At 41.7% G+C, this 24,249-nt stretch overlaps 8 protein-coding genes across 8 annotated transcripts; 4 read left to right on the top strand and 4 right to left on the bottom strand.

The window, feature by feature from the left end:
* Positions 1-232: 232 nt before the first annotated feature.
* Positions 233-1,605, top strand: Bfra_002808 (uncharacterized protein; the record flags this gene model as incomplete). Its single annotated transcript, XM_037333222.1, has 2 exons — positions 233-932; positions 995-1,605. 2 exons carry the CDS (start codon positions 233-235, stop codon positions 1,603-1,605), a joined length of 1,311 nt encoding a protein of 436 aa, XP_037195350.1.
* A 1,740-nt stretch (positions 1,606-3,345) lies between these two features.
* Bfra_002807 (uncharacterized protein) lies at positions 3,346-5,462 on the top strand (the record flags this gene model as incomplete). Its single annotated transcript, XM_037333221.1, has 5 exons — positions 3,346-3,578; positions 3,642-3,996; positions 4,050-4,167; positions 4,328-4,785; positions 4,839-5,462. The coding sequence occupies 5 exons, from the start codon at positions 3,346-3,348 to the stop codon at positions 5,460-5,462; spliced, it is 1,788 nt and encodes a 595-aa protein (XP_037195349.1).
* Positions 5,463-6,980: 1,518 nt separating this feature from the next.
* On the bottom strand, positions 6,981-8,059 carry Bfra_002806 (uncharacterized protein; the record flags this gene model as incomplete). Its single annotated transcript, XM_037333220.1, is given in 4 exon segments — positions 6,981-7,172; positions 7,184-7,788; positions 7,878-7,956; positions 8,045-8,059. 4 exon segments carry the CDS (start codon positions 8,057-8,059, stop codon positions 6,981-6,983), a joined length of 891 nt encoding a protein of 296 aa, XP_037195348.1.
* A 2,177-nt stretch (positions 8,060-10,236) lies between these two features.
* Bfra_002805 (putative short chain dehydrogenase reductase family oxidoreductase protein) lies at positions 10,237-11,411 on the top strand (the record flags this gene model as incomplete). Its single annotated transcript, XM_037333219.1, has 6 exons — positions 10,237-10,327; positions 10,375-10,423; positions 10,475-10,540; positions 10,594-10,736; positions 10,788-11,079; positions 11,132-11,411. 6 exons carry the CDS (start codon positions 10,237-10,239, stop codon positions 11,409-11,411), a joined length of 921 nt encoding a protein of 306 aa, XP_037195347.1.
* A 249-nt stretch (positions 11,412-11,660) lies between these two features.
* Bfra_002804 (uncharacterized protein) lies at positions 11,661-12,746 on the bottom strand (the record flags this gene model as incomplete). The annotated part of the gene is made up of 2 exons (XM_037333218.1): positions 11,661-12,463; positions 12,575-12,746. 2 exons carry the CDS (start codon positions 12,744-12,746, stop codon positions 11,661-11,663), a joined length of 975 nt encoding a protein of 324 aa, XP_037195346.1.
* Positions 12,747-14,187: 1,441 nt separating this feature from the next.
* On the top strand, positions 14,188-15,240 carry Bfra_002803 (putative alpha beta superfamily protein; the record flags this gene model as incomplete). The annotated part of the gene is made up of 1 exon (XM_037333217.1): positions 14,188-15,240. The coding sequence occupies one exon, from the start codon at positions 14,188-14,190 to the stop codon at positions 15,238-15,240; it is 1,053 nt and encodes a 350-aa protein (XP_037195345.1).
* Positions 15,241-19,944: 4,704 nt separating this feature from the next.
* Bfra_002802 (uncharacterized protein) lies at positions 19,945-21,787 on the bottom strand (the record flags this gene model as incomplete). Its single annotated transcript, XM_037333216.1, has 3 exons — positions 19,945-20,718; positions 20,776-20,910; positions 20,957-21,787. 3 exons carry the CDS (start codon positions 21,785-21,787, stop codon positions 19,945-19,947), a joined length of 1,740 nt encoding a protein of 579 aa, XP_037195344.1.
* Positions 21,788-23,740: 1,953 nt separating this feature from the next.
* On the bottom strand, positions 23,741-24,235 carry Bfra_002801 (uncharacterized protein; the record flags this gene model as incomplete). Its single annotated transcript, XM_037333215.1, has 3 exons — positions 24,159-24,235; positions 23,833-23,976; positions 23,741-23,803 (listed from the first exon to the last, which is right to left on the bottom strand). Exons 1-3 carry the CDS (start codon positions 24,174-24,176, stop codon positions 23,741-23,743), a joined length of 225 nt encoding a protein of 74 aa, XP_037195343.1. The 5' UTR covers positions 24,177-24,235.
* Between the last annotated feature and the right edge of the window lie 14 nt (positions 24,236-24,249).

Here is a 24,249-nt window from a genome sequence, read left to right as displayed (position 1 = left end):
CAAGTAAGTTTTCTCTTCCTCTGCCATTTTCGGATAGTCCACGACGTGCACAATGCTCGAGCCTAGAGAATCATTGCAAAGAGCTATCATCCTTGGCACTACTTAAATCAAGTTTATAACATCGAATGAATAGCTGACGAGACGTCAAAGATATACGGTACTCATAGTCAAGTCTCTTTAAATTGAAGAATTTGTGCCGAGTTTCACATAGAATTCGCAAAAAGCCAGCAATATGAGAGGCATTGTAATGATCAGAGGCCAAGCATACGTACAACTTCTGGATGATATCAATATCAAAGATCCAGAAGCGATCCGCCGTGTTGTCAGACAAGCTGTTACGCTTCCACCGATTGACGAAGTTGCGAAACAAGGAATTAAGATATGCGTATCTGGGCCTATGTCAAGCTTACTTGGTACTTCAACTCTGAGCCTTACTTGGGTTGAGCAACAAGCTGCGAACGACATTCAGAAGCTATGGAAACGTGGAGAAAGATATCAAGTTCATATCAAACGCTTAATCCAAGATTGTGATGTGACAAAGGCAGATTTTCTGGTTGTGAAAGGGGTAGAAAGTGCGCGAAAGTTTTGTTTACAGGCTCAGGATGAAGAAAGGAAAAACGAGGAAGATCGTAGCCTTGTACAGCCTGACGCTGAATATTGTCAAGATCTTTTTGACAAGGAGGATGATCAAAAGTTACCTCGAACACCAAGCGATGCATACAAACAAGTGAAAAGAAGTGTTACTGACCATCTCAGAGAAGGGTCCACTCCAAATAAAAGGCAAGAAAGAAACCAAAGTGATGCCGTGCAATCTCTTATGAGAAGTGTTTCAACTGAAATACAGGACTTTGACAATCAGGAGAGTCGAATTGAATTTACGCCTGTAAATAAGCCGGGCACTAATGGAATTAACAATAGTGAAAAGCAGTCTGGTAAGTACAAATTGGTTGTTCATCCACCGGAACCTGTCTAATTTACTCACTCATTGAACCAGGCAAGCCTAAGAACACCCCTGGAACTCGAATGGTGAACAGTCTAAGAGATCACAACGCAGTTAGTGCTACCAAATCAGGAAAGAAAAAGCAAACGTCAGTTCGTCTAACAAGAAATTCTCTGAAGAGAGGTGAGAATAGTGGGATTGGAACAAACGAAATCGTTCCATCCCTCCAATTTAACTCCCGACATACTGATTCTACTGGGAGTCAAAATCCAAGTAATGCTTTAACTAAAGAACTGGCTGATCATAATAAACGTGGGGAGAATGAAGGATCATCGCCGATTGGTAGAATAAAGGAGCGTCAATATGTAGAGCAGCAGCCAGAGCCGATCATTGGTAGCGAAAATGATGTCTATACTCCTCAAAAACGAACCACACCGTATAAAAGGAAGGGAGGTCATGGAGGTGCAAGACGCGGGCTAGCCTGGGAGAAACGGAGGAGCGGAAAAGAGAACGATGATCGTTCTTCCAGTCATAGGAGTCAAGAGGACCAGTTGGGCAGTGAGAGCAACCCAATTGGAATAGGAGATGGTTCAGATAATGAAACTGGGGTGCATGGGCAACTAGATAACCAGGAAGAAGATGTTGAGATGAAGGATATGCAATAAATTGCCTGCGATACGTGATGGAGAACTGAGTAGGAGATCATTTGATCGATGATGAGCTAATTTATCTCCCATTCCCTTTTATCCCAACAAAACTTTGTGGATGGCTTCTGAGTTTTGAATTTGCACAGCTAGAGTTGTAGAATGGATGGCTGGGTGGTAATTGTAGGATAAAGAAGCCAGATGTCGACTTTCTGGATTTAAACAGTAGTAAGAATTGGAACACAGACATATTGTCTTCAGAATTGAGTGAAATTAGATATCAACGAATTTCTACGCTCGTTTCCGAAATTCAGTTTAAAATATCTTAGAATGACACATTGTGAAACACCCTGCGTAAGTTATTCCAGGACCACTTGTGTCGGCAATAAATTTCAGATTTCGAAATACTTTTCGCCAAGTAGCAGTCAAGTGAAGAATCAATGTGTCTAGTGCCCTTTATACTTTATGGGCAACGCCACACTGCTAATCGTCGCGTAGTCGGAAAACCGAAGGAGATAGCGAAAAGTCAGCTGCATCACTTTCGATGTAACAGCCTAGACTACCTTGTCTAAGAATAGATCTCAGGAGCTGCACCTTTTAAATTTCCATCCACAGGAGGTCTTCGTAGCTTACATGAGTAGACAGACTCAAAAGACTATTTGTTTCTTTTCCACGCATGGACTTGTGGCAGTCAAGTATCTCAATGTGCAGCATGAGAAGATATGCAAATTTTTGAATGAGATACGAGACCATATCATTGGCGGATCTAACTTGCGATGATAAGCTACAACATCGGTTCTGTCTGGAGGACGGAAAAAGCCAAGTTTACAGTGGAGATAGAAACACTAAACAGTAGAAAGCAGTAAAAAATAAGTAGTTTACAACCTAAAAGTGAGGATTTACAGCAGAAGTTACTTTGCTTGTTCAACCAAGGGACAACACATTCCATGCATATATTTTTAGAAGAGACAAAGATGATAAAGAGTTCAAGTGGTAACAAATATACCATTCTTGTATGGGAGTGCAATTCAAGCCTGTAGTCAACTAGTACATACCAGATAGAAGGTGGAATAATGAATCTCTAAGGATTCAATTAGATTGATGTGCTTCACATCTCATCCAACATGAAAGAGGTGAAATCTAGAACTGGTACGATAGGGAATATATGTACGGCAAAACCATCTAGCCTCAGAAATAGGAAATTTAATTAGCCACAAGCTGCTTCATACAGTATGAAGCACAGAGTTCGACGTAAACCGCATCAAAATTTGGATTGTCTCGGCGCGGTACAAGCTGCTGTAACTCCACGTGACGCCCCCCGTTCACCAGATTAATACTGCCACCTTTACGGCCCGTGTTCCATGTTGTAATTTCTTCCTGACGGCACGGCCGACTTTTTTTTTAGATCTAATCTTCAGTTTCTCACTCAACATCAACAAGAGAAATAGCACTTCGGCTACTAATATTTAAGAACGATTGGAAGTTCGTTGGATTTGACATTCAAGTATCTTGCAGATCCATGCAATCTTGAAGCCGGCTACCAAAGAATCGAAGTTTGCATACTTTATTCCTTGCATAAGTTTGGAACTTCTGAATTTGAAGTTGAAACGAGAAAAGGTTCGTATTCTAAAAGACGACCCATCTCACTCACGTACTCATTTCGAGCCCCATCTTTGCAGAGCTAGTTCTAAGTCACAACACATACACTAATTTATCGAAAAAGTGATCCAGATCTTCCATAGTCTGCGAAGCTTGCACAACATGGCATCACCTTTTCTTGACCTAGATTATCCTCGCTGGAATAATCCAGTACTAGACCAGAAATATTCTCGTTGGAACAAACTATTTGACACGATGGACTTTGACGACGATGAATCTCTGGGCAGGATTCTTCAAGCTGCTGGTGCAGCAGAAAGGTTTCATCCTTTCAACCTCAAGCTCATTGACGGTACCGACTTAAACGAATTTGAAATGCTTACAGTTCGCGACCTTTCGTATGCGTTCAATCGCAATTTTTTCTGCCGTGATATAGTGCGCCACCTCATACTATTTTCTAGATATGAAGATAAAGTCTTCACTCTTGGAAAAGCAACAAAACTTTGCGCGGATATGCTCAAAATCACCAAGTTGAGCCCTGTACGTCGGCCAGATATGTATCTCCAGATTCGGAGAAAATTCTGTCGATTAGCGCCATATCTAGAAAATCTTGATGAAGATGAAGCGGAGGCAGAATTAGATCGATGGGCAAGATGGGGACATCATGAAAGACAGGTCGTCACGAGACTTGGAATAAGACAATCTGCTCAGGGACAGTACGATGATACAGCATCTCCTGAAAGCATGAATGCCAATGTTGAGAATAGCGGGGAAGTAACATCTGTGAGAAATGCAGCAGAAGCAGAGATATTTGAGGTATTGTATTTAAATTCCAATCGAATGAAATCACGCTAATTCGATCTTCAAAGGCGGCTAAGGCTCTTATTTCGATGAGCTCACAGGAAAGTGCAGATGGTCTGGTCATAACTCCCGTTCCAACTCTACAGAGACCCATCTCCAAGAAGAGAAAGCGCGAAGAGTCATATGGTGGCCCTGATAATGAATGAACTCCATCTCACAACGAAACAAATCTTCAACAAGTCATCACTACAGGAAACAAAGGTTATCAAAGATTTATCCCGTGTTGATAAGATCGTTATTTTTATCACGGAGTAAAGATTCAAAGCCCTCCGAATGGCCAAACAAGCGGGCGACTTACCAATTTCTCGGGGGCGTTTTGTCGGAGTCGAATTAAAACAGAAAGAAGACATGCCAGAGAAGCCAAAACATAATACATTTGCGAATAATTCCACGTACTGGCTACTTGATGAGATAGATACTTTATGCGAAATCTTGAATGGCTACACAACAGAATCTTTCACAGGAACACGACCAATGTCAGACATTTTGAAGTCAGTTACTGAAGAGTTTAATCATCGCTGTGCGGGTCGCTTACAAGAGAAGGGCGCTCTTAGAAAAGATGGCAAAGATAAACTAAACGATGATCGTTATGCACCAAAAAGGAGTATTGAAAGTATCCAAAATATTTGTCGATATGACTACCGCTTGGAGAGGATCCTAGCAGAGTACAAGAATCTAAAGAAGGGAATGAACATTGAGGTGGATGAGGAATCAATTCAAGTGGAAGATTATGAGGGAGATCAAGTATGGCTTCAAAGATCTACTTCAATAGTCACTAATAGTCTTATCAACTCTAGAGTCTCCCACGAATGTTCAAATGGAAAGGAATCAGATACATTGACAACAACGACCGTGCAGAGGCAGAACCTCACAAACCGGATAAGAGCAAGACCATTATTCAGTACATAAGTTTAATCACTGAGCCGAAACAAGACATCCCTGAACACTTTAAATTGGACCGAGTTCTATTTGAATACAAACCGAAAATGAAGTGGAACTCACGAAATGCTGTTACGGCGCTTAACCAATGGCGTCAAATAATGTTACACAGGACATCAGGGGCTCCTCTAGAAGGAAAGAAAACAGGGCTCGGTTTTAATTGTGCTTGGTCTTCGGAGGAACAATACAAACTCGGGAACATAATGATCAAGCGACTGGATGAAACTAGTCTTCGCACAAAAACTTATTCAAAGGTGGATTTTTCGTCGGTCACTAAAGAATTTAACGACACCCTCGGAGTATATCGGAACAAAAAGCAAATCAAAAAATTCGTTAACGGTAAGGACGTCAGAAGATTGAAAGATGACTACATGAGAGAACAGAATGAGAGAAAGCGAGAGATGGAGGATACGAATGCGACAGCTGCATTTGCATTGTCGGCGAAGAAGTCAAGAATTTCCTCTTTCGACGATGATCAGTAACACCTATCACATCTCGACGCATTCCTTTCTCAAGATATCTGGAGTCACTTCTACTTTTTTCACGAAAAATTATCATCCAGAGATGATCTTTCAGTCTATAATTTTGTTGGGGCGGGGCTTGATTGTTTTGGGTTTCTTATGAGACAGCAAGAGTTTATAACATGAGGCTAGTAGCGGATTCTTTGGGACAAAAGTTTATGGCCTTGTATTCTCGTCGATGGGTTCCGGGAAAATTGAGATTGAGGAAAATTAAGAATTATTAGATCATGATTCAGCGTTGAAAAATAAAGCATGTACATCACCCAAGCTTGACCGAAAAAAATCGTGATAAACTGACCGTGAACTTACCATGTCACCAGAATACTATTAAGCATTGAAACTACTAAATTCAATATCAAGTAAAGGCTACGTGGCTATAAATCTAGGAGGATCCAAAAGATTCAGTTGATTATGTATCACCGTGAAGATTCTGTCAATTCTGTCTACAGGTCACAAATATTCCTTTCTTCCCTCTGCCGCTCCTTATGCAGATTATATAGCGTTTTTACCGCTACTTCAGCTGCATTCCTCTACCCTTAGACGTGTTGTTACTTCAGACTGAAGACGAACGTCTAATTGACCATGGCAAATAGCTATCTTTCATCTATTTTTGAGAACCCATTGTTTGGAACATGGATCTAGCGTGCCCTGGACGGGCGTTCCTCTTGATCTTTAGAATTGAACTATTTAACGAGGATTCCCCTATGTGTGAGAATATATTTGTGTTAACTCATCTCCATAAACTTTCATCGACATCGCGATAGTCTCGCCAAAGCTTGAGTTGCCGGATTTGAGGTAGATTTTTGGCAGGTTAGAGGAATGCTGGCGTGGAATATATGGTGACTCAAATTGATGGATTTGGCGCAAGAGATGGACAAACATTGTTCACATCTTCTAGGGACGAGGTATAGTCACTTGGATCTGTAATAAGAGAGCAGGTCTGAATTCGCGGCTCAGCAGGGGCATAAACTGAACTACTTAAGACATTTAGAGACCGAGTGCTAGATCCGCATCTATGATAAGCATTGTTGATCAGTAGAAGTTCCAATAGAGATTTGCTCATATTAGCTAGAGTTTTATACATTCTAGAAGGTTGGAATTTCGAGCATAGTTTAGCTCAAAAGGCTGACGAAAGACAATAGATGCGAAAAAAGTTGCAAAGGAATGAACTCTCACAACAAATTGGGAATCTGACGTTTATCATGCTTTGTATTGCAAATCTAAACCCCATACTGAAATACCAAAAATATAAACCACTGTGCAGAATAAGCCAATTTCCACGGAAATCTTTCCACTTCCCATTCCTTTGCGAGTTCATAAGTCGGTCCTCTCATGTGGCAGTAATATCAAATTTAGTCAGTCGAAGACTGCGGGGCACAATTTTTGTTGAAACTTATTCGGTACCTTATATAAGTTGCCAAAAACGCCAGAGAATATCATCAAGAGATGCACTTCAAAAGTCAGACCAAGCAGAGAAACTCAGAGATTATACTCGACTCCAATCTCCCGGCTCGGTAGGTCGAAAGATCTCTCAATCATCTCAAAGATAACAAACCAGTTTTTGACGTGCGAGTTCTGATCGCGTCGCTGTTGCTTTGGTGTCAAGCTATCAAGTCTTTCGAGATCGATAGGAAGAAACTCTATGGGTGCTGGCGACGACCATTTGCAAGTCTTGGTGTTACCTGGCGTGCAGCTCTGCGCTTCTGAGCACGGAATTTCTCCATCTCTCTGCTGCGGGCGACTATTGTGATAAACTCCTCATCAATATTTTTGTTGGGCTCTACATGCTCTCGGAGTCTAGTCGACGTTTGATTTTGGGCAATCTGCGGTTTTGGAGGCTGCTTCATTGTCGCCCTGGGAACACTTGGCTTCTTGACAACCTTATTCTCGATAACACGATTTCCGACATCCTTTGTGCCTTCTATCTGTACCAAGTCTCTAGGTGTGTATTTGCGAATTTTCTCTCGTCTCCAGTCGTTCAAGAGGAAAATGTCGCTCGAATCGTTCCAGTCGAATGGCTCACCATTGCCATAACCCCGATCGTAGTAGACCTCTCGACCCAAGCCAGCTTCTGTCACACTGAGCAGTGCAATTCGCATTTTGTTGGGTTCCTGTGATCCGATCATTGCTGGCGTGAGGTCTTGTCTGGGTTTGAGTGTCCAATCGCGCTTTCCGCCAAGCTTGCTTCGCAGAGAAGGTGGGAGTGATGTATTCATTTCGCGAGGGAATGGTGGGAGATTTTCCTGCTGCTGAAGTGTCCAAGCAATTTCTTGAGGGGGTGTGTATGCTGGTAGACGACTATTCTAAGAGTTATTGTTAGTCTGAGTACTGACAAACAAGCAAATGTAGATGACCTTATACTGAAGGGGAATTTACCCTGATTAGATGTGGATATTGGTATCTGCCTTTGACGATTCTTGAGGCCGAAAAGATAAAGAAAGAAGCTCAGAGCCGTCTAGAATTAAATAAAGAGGCTGTACAAGCTAATTGAACTTCGTATCAATTAATTATTGAGTGAATATGAGGCTAGGATTGTAAATCACGTGCGGATGTGTCATTATTCGGCTCTCGTTAGACGAGTACCCCTGAATGTCCATCACGGTATCACTGATATTGTCTATCTGAATTATGCAACATCAGACTATAGTAATAGCAGAAACTGTGGCTCTGCGATAGATGAGATCAGGCAAAACACTGATACTCTAACGACGTTATAATACACATTCATTAGACTTTCAGCACTCGCTTAAAACATTATGGAAAATTGTACAAGTTCACGAAATCGATCACATTTTTAAAAAAGAAAAGTAAATTTCTTTGACAGTAAGCTTTCATGAATAGCTACTATAAGGTTGTAGAGAATTCTGGATTTTGAGATCATTATGAGCAAGTCACATCAAGCCTGCGTGATGATGAAACGCTGAAGTTCCTTGGTTTTGCGAGCTCCTGATGATTATATGAGGCTAAATCAAGAATTCATTAGGAAAAGACTCGATGAAGTAATTCCCACAAAGATTTCCAGCGAATGTCAGTGTTCTGTAAATTGCGTTTCCGCTGGTACAATTGTTCGAGTATTGCCAGGGGTTTGCGTTGATTGTTACGGAAGGTTCGAGCTCGATTAAACCGGTATATAAACAACCGTAAGGCTTATAATCAATACTTCTGCTTCAATATCACTCTCGACTCTATAAAACATATGCGTTTCCAGGCTGTGGTGTTCATGATGAGCTCACGCTGTGCTCGTGCGAGCAATGGGATATATACAGTTGCTTTAAGCCTTGTGGATGCCATGATTCAGATGCAGTATTGAGCAATGCGGATCATTTGGGCTGCTAGATGAATGGAGCTGTTGATTTGCAATGTCAAACTTTTCGTGCTTAAGTTATTATAGGGTCTTTTGTTCAAAAAAGAAGAACAGGAATTATTCAGCTGGATACAAAGACTTTGATTTGTGAAAGGATCAATGGATTTTTCATTCTTGGTTCAGTTTCATCCCCGGCTACCGAAGCTGTTAATTAAATTGATGGCAAGATTGTAGGAATCAGATCAATATTCTGCGAAGAACAAAATTTGAATGACGCTCTAAAAGTCGGCTCTCAGCTTCAGCATGACATTTGAGTGCTGCAAAGATGACACTTCCTCCATACATTTGGGTTGGGGAACGCATTCTGTTGTCTTTCCATAAACAGGTCCGTTAGAGGAAAGAGAATATAGAGCACCTAGTTACTAAGAAGGAGAATCATGTATTCTTCAACGAGAACTTGTAGCTAGAATAAACAGGGCACGGCGATGTCTCAAATCAAAAGTAGCATCTCGACAAAACGTGTTCATCTTGCTAAGTTCCACTCATTATTCAATGAGGGAATTCTTTGACATGATTCAAGACACTGCAGACTCTTTCCACGCTTAGATGAAATCTAGAAGTAGTCAAGAACGTTAAATCTTCCAGTAATGCTCTTCTAACTTCCTATTGTCGTAAAAAACGCTCGTCGTGCAGCTCTAAATTCTGTAGTAAGTCTTGCTCACATCGACTGTTTTTTGAAACGGCGTTGAGGAAATATACCTGTAAGCATAACCCCGAATCGCATGAATTGACCATAAAGGCTAATAAATTGCGAGTAATTTGTCGTTCAGTGATTCAAAGATTGGCATCCATGCACACATGCCTTGGTATTTGGGCACAGGACTCAGGCATTTAATTCGCAAGGACCATAAGCAGAGTGCATTAGCTCGGACTTGGCTTATCCCCAATGGTGCTAAGTGCAGCGCTAAGCAAGGCCCCCTGGGAAGGAAAACCGCTGGATATCGAGCAGTCTTTGCTTGATAGGGAAAAGGTATTAGCTAAGGAGGTTTTGAGTGTGAATGGAAATCGCAGATAAATAGAAATGTAGTGATACATAGGACATAGCATATGCGTGCGTTACCAGTATGATATCATGGAGCAGACGTCTTGGCATTTGCTTTTTTGCTGGGGAAATTTTCTAGATCACGTGGATTGCATCATCGTAAGCAAGCTGCAGAAACGGAAGTGGTCCTTTAATCGCGAATATAGGTAGACTAGGAGTCGTGCATGGCGGAGATACATGATTCGTAAGTGGTATAAATGCATCGACATCTGCCCCAACCTTTGGCTGAATTTTGAAAGAGTTTCAAGTCTTAGTTCTCCGTCTCTGCTATCTCAATTCTTGAAAATAAGTTAACTTCTACCTCTTCACGTTTCCTACTTTCATCAGACATGGAAGGCTACAAACTCTCTCCCCCAGTAGATTGTACGAAAACACTTGATGCAAATAATTTGAAAGGAAAGACTGCCGTCATCACCGGAGGTAAGAGGGAATATTTCTTATCAGCAAAATGTGCTGACCAAGTCAAGGTGCAAATGGAATCGGTGAAGCATATACAAGGGCGCTCTCTGCTGCAGGGTAGGTGGCTAATATCAGAGATTCTTTATGTTCCTAACATGATCAAAATAGCGTCAATGTATGCATCGGGGACATGGACTCCGAAGGTGGTTCGAAGTTGGCATCGGAGCTTGAGCGGTAAGACTCTGTTTTTCCATTCTTCTTCGGATCTGGAGCTAATATCACTTGAGCGCAAAATTTGTGAAGTGTGATGTGACCATTTGGGAAGATCAGCGTCGTCTTTTTGCTGAAGCTGCATCTTTTACGGGAAAGGTGGATTATGTTATCGCTAACGCAGGCATATGTGCTCCTGATGAAGTTTTTACTTTCGCAGGCAAGCAATAGATTATCTACACCGCCAAAACTCAGCTAAATGAATTTATAGGCAAGGGCCAGGAGCCCACAGAACCAAATCTGAAAACAGTTGATGTCAATCTAAAAGGGACATTGTACACCACCAAACTAGCTCTTCACTACTTTGTAGAACAAAATGGGGAGAAGCCATCACCCCAGCAAGAGGATACATGCTTAGTGCTGATCGGATCTGGGGCAGCGTTTCTGGACTGCCTTCGTGGACCTGTATACCCGAGCACAAAGTGGGCTGCACGCGGTATTATGCATTCTCTGCGAAGGACAGCATTCTACCATGGCAGCCGAGTCAACGTCATCTCTCCATGGTACTCAAATCTTCAATTGAACTCAAACTTCATATTGCTAATCTGACGATAGGTACGTCAAGACGTCGATATTATCTGCGGAAGCTTTCGCGCACGTAGAAAAGTGCGGGGTACAATTTGCGGAAGCAGGAGATGCAGCAAGTGCTCTGTTACGAATCTTGTCTGATCGAACAATTAACGGCAGATCACTCTTTGTCTCGGCTGGAAAGTGGGCACCAGCAGGGTATCTGGACTTGGACGTTGATGATTATCCTGGGAATGAGCTGATCCAAGAAATTCAGCTGGATCAGATGAAAGCAGCCCCTGTGGACGAAGGCTTGTTTCTGCCATAGGGGAGGTTGTGAATTTATATATCGCCGCTTGTACTGTAACTTTCAATTTTCCGGATTTGACGACTGGCCGTGGGGCCGTGCAGACGATCTAAATATTCCCGACACATATTATATACTGAGGGACTTCTGATAGGCCTGTCTTCAATGCTTAAATTCCGTTGATGGGGGGAGATTTTGAATCTAATCGTCTTGTTTTGCCTTTACTCAGATGTGGGGGGCACAGGCAGCAATCAATGCTCTACGCCAAAGTTAAGAATGCACCCTTTCAGAAAGCGTGATATCAGAACACAGCTCCTCTTCTCCGCGTTTACCCCTCCAGAAGTTTGTTGAGTGTAAGAGCTCTTTGCAACCTCTCAACATCCAAGGCCACTTTTCAACAAACTCTGTGGTGACCTCCCAACTGGATGGATCCCAAGGACTGCCCCAAACGATAAGACCACTCCTTTCAGACGGAGCATGACATACTTCAACGAGATCATGGCAAAGATCGTCGTCATCGAAATCTTCACCTTTGCTTAACATATTATCTCTTAATTCTGGGAAAGGAAACAGGTCCAAATAGGGATGATGGGAGACTTGACGTTGAAGTGGGGTTGGACAGAGACTGGCTGGGCAGCTCGTGTCCCAAACGTGTGATGTGTTTTGGAAAAATGGTGAAATTGCATCTGCCGTCAGCCAGTCAAGATTGAACCCCAAAGCAACCATGTTGCTAAACAAAGCACGAAAGACGTTGAACTGAACTAGAGTGAGAAGGAGGTCGGCGCGGGGAAAGCTGGACATGCGCTGACGAGAAATGCACTGCTCAACTTGTGTAAGAATGTATTGAACCTGGGGAGGCGTCAGGTCTGATGAAGTTAAAATTTGTTTATAATCGTATTCAGTAAATTGCCCAGGGGAAACGGCATCTGCAGGATCGTGGGGTTGCTTCCGTTGTTTGATGACTTCGAGGAGGGTAGTCAAGTGTGGATCAATTTCCGGTTCCAATGGTTCCGTTTCTTTCATAACCAGGCCTGCAGGGGCTGATTGCATGCTCAATAATTTTTGTCGTCTCCCTAAGAAAAAACATAAGAATATAAACATGATTTAAAGACACTCATTCCAAGGGTTTCGGCCGAGGCCAGGATGTAGATGCACAAGGATATTTGTCCGCTTGTCGAGCTTACGATAAAGTCTTTGATGCAACCGATTCTGACGTTTCCTTCGCTCAGCAGCATCTGTACTGCCCGTCCAATCATCCTCCGCAAATCGTACTTCTGCTTGCTGTGGCATCCGTCCCAATAACACGCTTCCGACCAGTTCTCCACCTTCTTCTGGACGTCTTGTATTGTATTCCATGTTGTGCGGACGAAAGACTTTGCGAACGGCGTGATTGATATTTTTGTAATTGAGCAATAGAGATTATATCCAACAGTCTTCTCGACTCAGTTAAAGAAGTTGCATCAGCGAACAACTCATCTTAAATTTTGGTATCTGCAATCGATCGCTAGTGGCGATGTCCATGCACCCCTTCCCCGCTCTTTTAGCTTCTTGACGGCCGCTAGTTACTATCGCACGTGCCCGGCATAATCACGGTCGATTACTAATCAATTCCACTTCAACCAAATTGACAGTTTGAAAGGCTGCCCACTATCATTATCATCATCATTACTACCGTCACACCAATTTACTTATTCAATTGATTCAATTCTGGAGTCTCTTGTCCCGATTCTCGGTTGATTCATTGATTGGATAACAGCCTTTACTGAAGCTCGTGTTGATGAAGTCAAAGTAAGGTCTTATTTACCTATCTATCATGCCGATCGTGCCAAGTAGAATTTGGTCGCACTAATGCAGACTGCTTACGCCCCACTCCGGAGAGTTTACCGACAGAGGGTCTATATGTGGTAAGCGAGCCGGCAAGTGAACTTTCAGATGTACGACGCAATCATTAACTACCTCCAGCAGTACCGAAATCTCGATTCGTCCTATTGCATATCGTAGGTAGCATAGCCTTAGACTCGGCGTGATAATTGATATACTCCTCACAGGGGATGTAAAACTGGGCTTCTACAATTAGAATTATTCAGGGGGATGGTACCGGCTCTTTACCCTCAGGTACGCTGAGATTCAGGATAACGTCATCTACTGTTCAAAGAACCAGGTTTCTGTGTAACGAAACGGCTGAGATTTATTCCCTCTCCGTCCGATCAGCAAGAACAGTATTTATGTTGTATAAACTATGAGGTCGCCGCTAGTCCAGATGAATTCTTCCTGATCTTCAAATGGACATACACATGTCTCAGAAGCTTTACCTACAGCGGCGACTTGCCAGAATTTCATATCATTTTCCCCAAGTAAACATGTAAACCGATCGAGATCAACACTCTGAAAAGAAACTGACAGGTATTCGAGATAGGATTATTCTCGGAGCTTGTCATAAATTAAATATTTCTTGGCAAGAGACCAACGCAAGCGGATATAGGGACAATCAACCCACAAGTAAAGGTTTGCAACCAATTGCATTTGTGTCTTAGATGGTTAAAGGTTAATAGAAACACGCGTCCTGCAATACCTTGTAGAGGCAGTGTATCTCTAATCCCTTGAAAAAACCTTACAGTATTGCATAACATTGCTTGTGACGTAGCATACGTCAAGTAGGCCATGGCAGTGCAAAGCTTCGTTGCTGAACTCATCCACTATAAGACCAGCGATATGTCCCTTTGTCAGAAACTATCTTGTCACTCACATCAACAGGAAGCTTCGTTCTCAGACTTAATTCGCAGAAAAAAGCATCATCATGAAGACAGGCGTCAGCATTGCTGCACTCAGCATCACTATTGCTAATATTTCGCTTGCAATGGCACAAAACTTGTCCTATGGGGCCGACAACTGGTATCGCAGTGATCAGGTAACGGTTCAGTCGATCACCTTCCTGACCCAATTTCGAACTTCTGTCGCGGGAAACATTTTCATTCCCAACGATCTTGCTCGCAACAACCAGACCGCCAGTACGCCGGCCATTGTCGTCGGTCATCCTATGGGTGCAGTAAAGGAACAGAGTGCCAACCTATATGCCACGAAGATGGCTGAGCAGGGCTTTGTGACTGTCTCGCTCGATCTTCCATTCTGGGGCTCTAGCGAGGGTGAGCCAATGAACACTGTATCGCCAGACTTCTATGCCGAGGCTTTCAGCGCGGCAGTGGATTATCTGGGCACACAGGCTTTTGTTGATCGCGAGCGGATCGGCGCGATTGGTGTCTGTGGCAGCGGTTCGTTCGTTATCAGCGCCGCCAAAATCGATTCTCGCATCAAGGCCATTGCCACATCAAGTATGTACGACATGGGCTCAGTCAGCCGCAATGGGCTGCGTCACGCCCAGACCCTTGAGCAGCGCAAAGAATTGATTTCACGTGCATCGGAGCAGCGCTGGGCTGAGGTTGACGGGGCAGAAGTTGCGGTCACTGGCGGCACACCTAACGTGCTCACTAATGAGTCAACCCCCATTGACCGCGAGTTTTACGACTTCTATCGCACCTCTCGTGGTGAGTTCACCCCACTCACGACAACGCCAAACCTCACCACCCATCCCACTGTTGCAAGCCAAACCAAGTTCTTGAACTTCTATCCCTTCAACGATATCGAAACCATCTCTCCACGCCCGATGCTCTTCATCTCGGGCGATCAGGCACACTCGCGTGAGTTCAGCGAGGATGCCTATGCGCGTGCTGGCTCGCCAAAGGAGTTAGTCTGGATTCCGGGCGCAGGTCATGTCGATCTTTACGACCGCGTCGAGCTAATTCCCTTCGCCAAGCTCACCCAATTTTTCCAGCAAAACCTTGCTGCCAACTAAGGGGTTAGGAAGAGGTTTTTTTCTTCTCTTCTCTTATGAGATGTGGATATACATGTGGATAGATCAGACGGGGTGTGTGAGTAATGCTATGTAAGCATGATTGAATGAACCAGGGATGTATCGCCAGGTGTGCGTAGAGGCTAGATTGTGGCATTGCGGAAGTTGAGCGAGTAGAATATTCATTTCTTTCTTAACAGCAAGAGTAGGCCCTTGCACTATTTTCATTGCATTGAAATGAACAGATTCACCCTTATAAAGTGCCTTTCTTGAAATAGCGTGATATATCCCTCTTCTCTTATTCGACAGCTTATTTCAAGACCCCTTATGGGGTCATGGTCACCCACGCCCTCGGACACAATAGAACCGTTTCATTTTTCAGAATCTTTTTAGAATAAATGACACTTATTCAGCTCAATGCAGCTCAAAAACTCTTGACAGGATCTAAGTTTTGGAACCTATGTACATGTCTTTTGAGCGGTGTCAAAGTCAGCTTGTGAAGAGGAAATTAACGCCTGATTACTAAATTATTCATATATCAGATCATAATATTCTAAATATAAGTTACTACGTGGCGATAGAGTAGATATCGATATACCTCAAGTCACAACTAAATATTTATTTCCAAGAATACCTCTGTTATTTAGTCACGTTAAGCTGAGAATGGATGGTAAAAAGAATAATAATCCGGATTCACTTGAAGCTTGATCGTAGTCATTCCTGCCTCCTAGATATCAAAACTACGCGGGTTAGTTTCTAGTATGATAGGATATCGGTACATACATTACGTAAAGGATAACGTAGTATATTGAGTATTGTCGGTCTACTCTAGAGTGTATCACCCTGATGAAGGCGCTGTGCGAGAATGCCAATCTTGTTATATATTGACCATAGGTGATTAGTCAATACTGAATAGTGAAATGCCTACTACCTTCTACTATTATTACTTTGTAGAATATTCAAGACTGATATATTTAATGACTCTCCCATCAGTTCTTTCTCTCCTTAGAATTGTAAGCTGTTTAATCGAAAGGAGCCTTCTCCGCAGGAAGCAGAGATCCTGGTATGTTAAGTAAAGATATAGGAAGGATGAAAAAGCAATGGCGAATATTGAAAGAAGTTCTCAAGGAGAAGACATTGGAGGAGCCTACGAAAACGCTTGACACTGGCGGTGAACTGTCACAGCATGTAAGTTTTACGAATGACCGGGTTTTCGAAGTTCTCAGAGTTCTTTTTTAGATGTATATGAATCACCTATCGCGTTCATGATTGCTTGTGTGTCTATCGAGGAGAAATGGAGAAAAGATCCCCATTTGCGAGAGCGAGTGTCTTTGAACGAAGGGAAGATGAAGCAGTGGATGGTACGGGGTCTTTAAGAGTTTTTGATTGTTTGATTGTGTGTAGAAAATTTGGGTTGACGAGTCTGGAGGTGTGTTGTTGCTTTTGTTGTTGTTATTTACGAAAAAAAAAAAAGGAGGGTGAGATGGTAGTCTGGTGGATTGCTGAATGGGTTTTGATAAATTATCTTTTGATCAATCATGAACTGTATAATGAGTTGCCTAATAGCTCTCTTTAAATCAGCGGGTTTTATTGCATTTTGAAAAAGAAAGTTTGGAAACCGCTCATTGTGAGCACTGGCTGTAGTAGCGATGAGCTTGTAATACTTTGCCGTAGAAGGACTAACTTAACGGAATACAGATCATCCTCGGAACCTATAATTGAAGAGTGAGCTCAGCGCTTATAGAGTGCATATATAAACTAACAATACATGCATGCGCGTATGAGATTTCGCACTGTGATTGATGTGTCCGATGCGTGACAGCGCCAAAATTATCGCGTGATTCGTGTGTCGACGAATGAAATAATAGTTCAATTCTCTATTATGTACAAGACTATTGAGTGGTAAATTCACAAAGAGCCTGAAATTCGAATGGGGCTGGCTCGAGGACGATAGAGTGCACTACGCGCTCATCCTCTATTCAGTACTCGCAATCGGTAGGTTCCGTACCTTCTTTCACTAACTCAACTTAAACCATTACTCCAAAATAGGCTGTTAGCTCATTTGTGATTCAGCCTATTGATTGGTTGCGATCACATCCTAGATCGTATCGATAAAGGTTAAAGAAATCAGAATAAGAAAGCTAAAAAGAAAAGAGATACTTAAGGATTTCTCCATCTCTTTTACAATAAAAGGTCGCTTAGTTCAAGCTAGTCTTAGACTAAGAGTAGCATGATGAGTAATCATATAGGCATGTAATATTCGTTACATTCAATAATATAGTGACCCATTCCACCTACAAAGCTTTTGAGCCAAAAACCGACCCAGAAAATCAGTCATGGATCACCATTTCATACTGCTCGACTCAATCTCACTCATGATTCACCCCATCTAACCGTATAACCCGACCCACCCATTACGAGCACTGCTCTCATCCTCACTTTCGATTGATTGAATTTTCGATCATATAATTCAGATTCGTGTGATTGCTATTTATATAATCAGATATATAGCTAATCAAAATCACTATAATGCATGATCAGCTTGCTGGAGCTTGAGTCGTTTCATATGATTTTGGAATTTATTTTAGGTATATTAAGGCTTGCATTATAATGACTATTGTATTAAGACTATTGAATCAATTGAGATATATGTCTTGATAACTGTTGCTAAGCTATTGTACACGAGGAAAGTAAATCCATTCAACAGAACTCAACCAAATCATTGGAAAAGTCGAATGATTGTAGATTATGCTCTGAAACCCTTTTACTACCACAAATAATACCTCGTCCTGATATCATTAGTCTAAGCAGAGTATACACAACGTAGTACCTACGATTTTAGGTCCTAATTGTCAATATTTTATTCTATCTAAAGAGCTAGCTATGTATAGGAAGGAACAATCTTCATACTTGAGACTAGCCCTCCCGATGAGTATACCGCATTAGCCTAATGAGCTAATGTCATTCACCTACTTTCATACAGATATAGTAGTTTCAGGTATATCTTAAAAGATGTGATTTTTATCCTGCTAGAGCAAAGGGAGCTAACGCAATCAGTACGAGTTATGATCTGTATTTGCGGTCCTGTCCTCGTAGCTAGTCGAAATTTTTAGTTCATTCAACTTTTTTAATGCGCTCATATTCTAGCCTATACTTCGTAGCATACTCTATCGGAAGTTATATTTAGAATAGAATAATCTAATTGTATATGTGTGAACAAAATGAATGATTTCAATTCAATCACTACTGTAGTAAGGCTATTGTAACAAAGCCTTAAGCGAAGAAAGAAGAGACTAGCTCTTTCAGTAGGTCTATATAAGGCCTACTATCTCTTGTACATAGCTAGCTTTTTAGACAGAATACAATTAGACAATTAGGACCCACATATCGTGGGTGCTACGTCTTCCGTATCCTTCTCGTACAAACAGTATACGTGAAGTATAACAAATAAAGTGTTTAATTCTAATGGAATTTCATTCTTTAATAATATACGAGTATATATAATCAAATCATTTGTAGAAATCAGATGATATAAACTAATAATTTCTAAATGATTACTATAGATACACTAGACTATATTCTTCTTAATACGAGTAATCGTCTAGAATACTAGAGTAAATATTAGTACTATATCACGATATAAAGTTAAATACAATCATAGTTTTGACTCTAATCAATAGACGAGAATAGATTGATTATAGAACTAGAGTAAATATAATAAAGACTATAAGTTTAGTATAACTTTGTCTTTAAAAGAAATGTAGTTATATATTTTGACAAGAAACATAAGAATTACACATTATAAGCTAGTAATTCTCGAATAATGAGACATATTTTCAATTTCTATATTCTAAGTATAGATTATTGTCTCAAAAACGCCTACAAATTTCGATATAAATCGAGATCTGTACGAACTTTGACGTCTTACTAGATGAGTGTAGTCTAATTGTACAACTAGTATACATATACTAAGTAAAGAATTATATTTCGATTATATCTTGAAACGATTTGAGAAAATATGAATTCAAGATAGTTATAGTAGTTGTATATTAAAGGCTGATAATATTGAAGGAGTAGTAAATACTATAGACTGTATTCTAATTTAAAGAGACTATGATTTTGATTCTTAAGATGAGTACTAGTATATGTCTCGAGATGAAAAAATATTTTAAGTTTTGAAAAGACGAGAATGATCTCATGTTACAACTAGAAAATTGAATGATCAAATTCATCCTCTAGTTACAAATTTCTAAGAAGTCTGTTGGGAGAGAGAAAAGCCGGAAAGACCGGAATAGTTCCGGAAAATTCTTGGAAAAACGATTCACCTTAACACACTTTATAGTAAATTATAGTTTGAGAGAGTGTATAATGAAGATTGGAATTAATTTCATAAGTGCTTTACATCTATTTCTTCTTAAATATCTATCATTCTAGCTAATTATTTGTATCAGTGAGTTAACAATCAGTCTTTAGTCTATATTAGTAGGTTTTCCTACCTTAAAATGTGCATATTTAGGGTTATATAGATATCAAAGAGAAGCTGCGAGACATCATAATGATCATTTGGGAATTTTCTTAAACATCGCTTGTTATTTTCTAGTACTAATGCTCATATTATCCACGCTAATCCTCTAAAAACCTATGAACAACCCCCGATAATGCTCAAATTACTCGTCAAAATGGCCATGAATCCTCAGAAATAGGCCTTTAAGCACCAATATCAGCTGCATCTGCTTTCTTATCTCCATTCTCATCATCTGACGTACGCTCCGAATCACTGATATCGGTGTCACAATCTACATAAGTTGGAATTTTTCCACGATGTCTCCTAATCACTTGCTTAATTTTCTCATGAATATCAGGCCAATGGTAGAGGATGGTCTGAATCTCCGAGCTTGAGCGCTCTGGAAAATAACCCTCGGTCTTAGTATAGCCCCCACCTCTAATGACCGGAACATCATCAATGGTGAGACTACGCGAGGTAAGTTGTGCCATAGGCAATCTGGGAAGTCTCTTATGGCCAGAAAACTCCTCATTCTGGGCTTCTGCGATAAGTTGCCAATCTTCTTCGTCTAGATTGGCCTTCTTTGCCTTTACTTCGTCCAGGATATGTGCCTCTAGGAATGCTCTTTCCCACTCTGTCCACTTATCATTCTTTGGCTTGGGTGGAGGAGGAGCAGAATAGACTCCTTTCTTTGCAGCAGGAGGAAAGCTTCCAGGAAGTCTGCGACGTAAGATAGAATTTGCCCATTCGTTGAGCTTTGCGACAGTGACCTTTCCGCCTTGACCTTTCTTCCAATTTCGTCTAGTTCCCGCATACTTGTACTCCCACACTTGACCATTATCCGCTACTAGCTTGACAGTACCTGGAACTATTTTGGTGAACGGATCAAGCATCGCAGCAGCATTTTTGACGAGACTGAAATTAGCTTCACGCTTTGAATGTGGTGTAGCTATTTGTTCGTTGAGAGCTACCGGGATCTAAGGAGAAAGAAGTTAGAGATTGAGAGGTAGGAGGATTCATCAACAGACACTTACAGCAAATGACGGAACGGGACTTCTTTCTGGACGACTGGGAGTAACTGATCGCGGTGGTGGGGGCTGCATAGTTGTAGAGCCCGTGTTGTTGTTCTTGGAGCCTATTGTGCGCCCTCTCTTTCTTTCGGATTGCTTCTACAAGTTAGCATATGGTTGAATGAAGAATAAACGTAATACATACAGGAAGTTGAACACCCCAAGGGCCTTGAGTAGCATTACTTGATCCAACAGCTACGCTTCTCAATGCTTGTAAATCTACTGATGATTCCATGCCTCCCATATATGAATCTCGTTGAGAGGACCTTTGATTAGAGGGGTCTGATTGCCGATTGGAGGAGTGATGAGCAGCATTAGATTGCATTTGACGACGTTTTCTTGGGTTTGGGGACATCGGTGTTGGGTAGAATGAAGCGTTTTGGGGATTGAGTGCCTCGGTGAGTGGATTGTAGCTGATAGGACCTGAATAGTGGAAGTTTCCAGAAAGATGTTGAACACGGTCTGCCATAGTCTGATCAGCTACTTGACCAGAAGATACATCTTGTTTTGGTTGTAATTGTGCTCTTGTCGGGTGATTAGAGCCTGCTGTGTTATTATTGCGAGTCCAAGACAATGACTGCGTGTTCTCAGTGTTGGCTGTTCGCAAGTAAGACTCTGGCATCTGGACCTGATTAGGCATCATGGCAGGTACTGGATTATCAGAAAGTCTTTGATGTCCTCGAGGATTTATAGGGCCAAGGTAAGGACTGAGAGCTGCTGCATACGCGGGACTGGAGCCTCTTCTTGCTCTCAAAAGGTGTGGTGGGACTTGGGAGGAACTGGGGACTCTTTGATAACGCTGACTTCCGATTAACCCACCTCTTTGTGGTCTTCGTTCTCTAGCACGAGGTATTGGAGCTGACAAATCTTGTATAGAGCCTGCATCGTTGCTCTCGATGGATGGTAGTGGATCGTCTGGGTTTAGACCGGATCTTGGGGCGATCGAGTGGTCACTTATTTGATTTTCGCCCTCCATTACGCCAAAAGTTATGTTATTTGTAGTCGCAAGAGATATTAAAAGATAGAGGTGATCTCAACGGGCAATCTTCTATACGAAAACTGTGTAATATGCAAAAAGAAAAAGGTGTTTTATGGATAAACCGTTGTTAAATACAGTCAGAATAGAGGTAGAAAGAATCAATTAAGAACAACTTCGGCGAACAGTCGATTTTTCGACACAACAGAAACGCTATAAGTATTAATCACTGATTTTCAGGTCTACGGCAGAGATTTCTACCGCATTTTTACGTTTTGTGGCGTGATCAATTCGCTTTGTCAGTCATACAAGGCTACTTGGTAAGGCTAATCAGTAATATAATTCAGTACAAGGCTTTACCATATCGACGAGCGGTCGGAGAGGAGACATTTGGCCCTTTTGTATATCTGTATATGTATAGTTACATCTGAAAATCTTTGGTATGCCTGCTTGGAATATCTTAATTTGATGTATTCTTTCACTGACCTACCGTATTGAATCTAACCCTACTCCAAAGCTTTCGGCCAAAGCTAGAAACTATTGTCACTGATTTAAAATTCCTCTACGGCCACAAAACTCTGCGGAGCAGAGTATACTCCCCACGGTTTATGTTCAACTCAAAGCTACGACAATTAGAATCTAAACCTCCTCCTCCAGCCTAAAGTGACAGATTGTTTCCTCCTCCCCTGATTCTCTTTATCTCTCCTATTTTCTCTCATCCTTGTGTCTTCATCTCCTCTCTTACCTCCCCCTGCTCCTTTGGCAACAAATTTCCTCTTACTCTTCATGCTGATCTTGTGTTTCCTAACTCAAATATGTTCCACTCTCCCACTATCCTCCTCGCCTTCTAGTTCTTCCCAGTCTCTTGACCCCAATTTTCCTTCTTCTTGCTAGAAGAGTACACACTAAGTCAAATAGCTCTAAATCTATCATTCTAGTGTTCCCGTCACATCTCTAACGTGATAAGAAACGCACTTCAAGCGCCAGAATATCTGTTGTCTTTACTGTATAATTCTCCCACCGGGACTTTTTACAGCTACTATCCCCCCATGAGCTTTTTAGCACCCAGACATGATCTTTGTACACTTTACGTGCTTTCGTTCTTTCGTGTACACTGATATAGAGTCATCTGTTTTGATTGTACGTACCGCGATACTTCTACTATGCCCTGTTAGCTTTTACTTTTGCCACATATGCAGCCAGCAGGTTGATTCGTAAGATGTTTGAAACTCTTTTATTGACTTGCTGCTTACCTTTGATGTCTTGAAGTTATGTTCTGGCTTCATCTTGCCAGATGCCCCCTTTGCAATCATCTAAAATACCCTTCCTCACAGCCGGTAATTTTGTCCGCTTCTGTAAGACTATTTGTTAGTAGTCATACGACCAATCATCAACTTCTGCATGCATGTCTCTGCAAGTAATGGATTCCGGTGATGGCGCTTCAATTTGCTACTAAGTGTAGACGTTAGCTTGGCCTGCTATAGTAATGACTTATCTTGTCGGATCTTGAATCAGAAACTTCATACTTAGCATTCTATCTTGAAAAATAGCTCGCGCAGTAATCACTCTCTATCTTGAGTCTATGCTTGGATGCTCCATTGATATTTTTGCTTCGTCTAGTGCTGTTTTTGCGTTAACCGAAAATATCTTATCTCGTTCTTTTATCTAGCGAAGAGGATTCTTCTCTCTCGCGCTTTCATTTTCTTCTCCTTGCTCCTAACAACAACTATAACACTGCGCGGAAGCTAAAATCTAAGGCGTTTTTCTACTCCTGTTATCTAGCGTTATGCCTTCACAAATCACTTGGTTTTTGCCAGGTCCTCGCCATCTCATTGTCTCAATACCTCTTCACTTCGAGAACCTACCACTTACTTAGCACTACCGTGTTGAGCCTACCAATCTGCTTGAGGCTTTATACTGCTCCTTGCAGTCCCTTTCGCTTTAAAACTTTGGCTATACCGCCCCGCGCTTTTCATTGTGTGCTCCCTCTACTCTCTGCCCTTTCTTCTGTCTGCTCTAGCCGTTTATATTCTCTGCTAACCTACTCTGTTCAGGTTGCCCTTTCCATTTACACAATCTACGTCGACTAGAATCTCTACTACTGTCTTACTCTTTCTCAATACACTCGCGATACTCTCAATATTCACAAAAAGAGCTTTACCAAACGCTCGTTTCGAACTAGAGCAGTTCTACATCCTCAGAAAAGACGGCCGTACCACATGAACAACGCGATATTTTCCTCAGCCCAAATACAAGCTCTCTGATTTGTATGATTGCTCCTATGGAAACAGTGGCCAATGGTGATTTGGAAGTTATCTGACAAACGGCTACAATCTACTATCATGCTGTTGTTAGTCTAGAGCAGAAGTACTCGAACAGTCATAGACATCCAGATGTTGAGCTTTGCGGTGATCTTGAGCTTAAACCGGTAGACACTTCCAAATACATCTATTTTAATTTAG

The sequence above is a fragment of the Botrytis fragariae genome, assembly GCF_013461495.1.
Source record: "Botrytis fragariae strain BVB16 chromosome Unknown tig00000012, whole genome shotgun sequence".
Taxonomy (NCBI): Eukaryota; Fungi; Ascomycota; class Leotiomycetes; order Helotiales; family Sclerotiniaceae; genus Botrytis; species Botrytis fragariae.
Note: the sequence above shows the minus strand (reverse complement) of the source record. Positions and strands in the feature narration are given on the sequence as shown.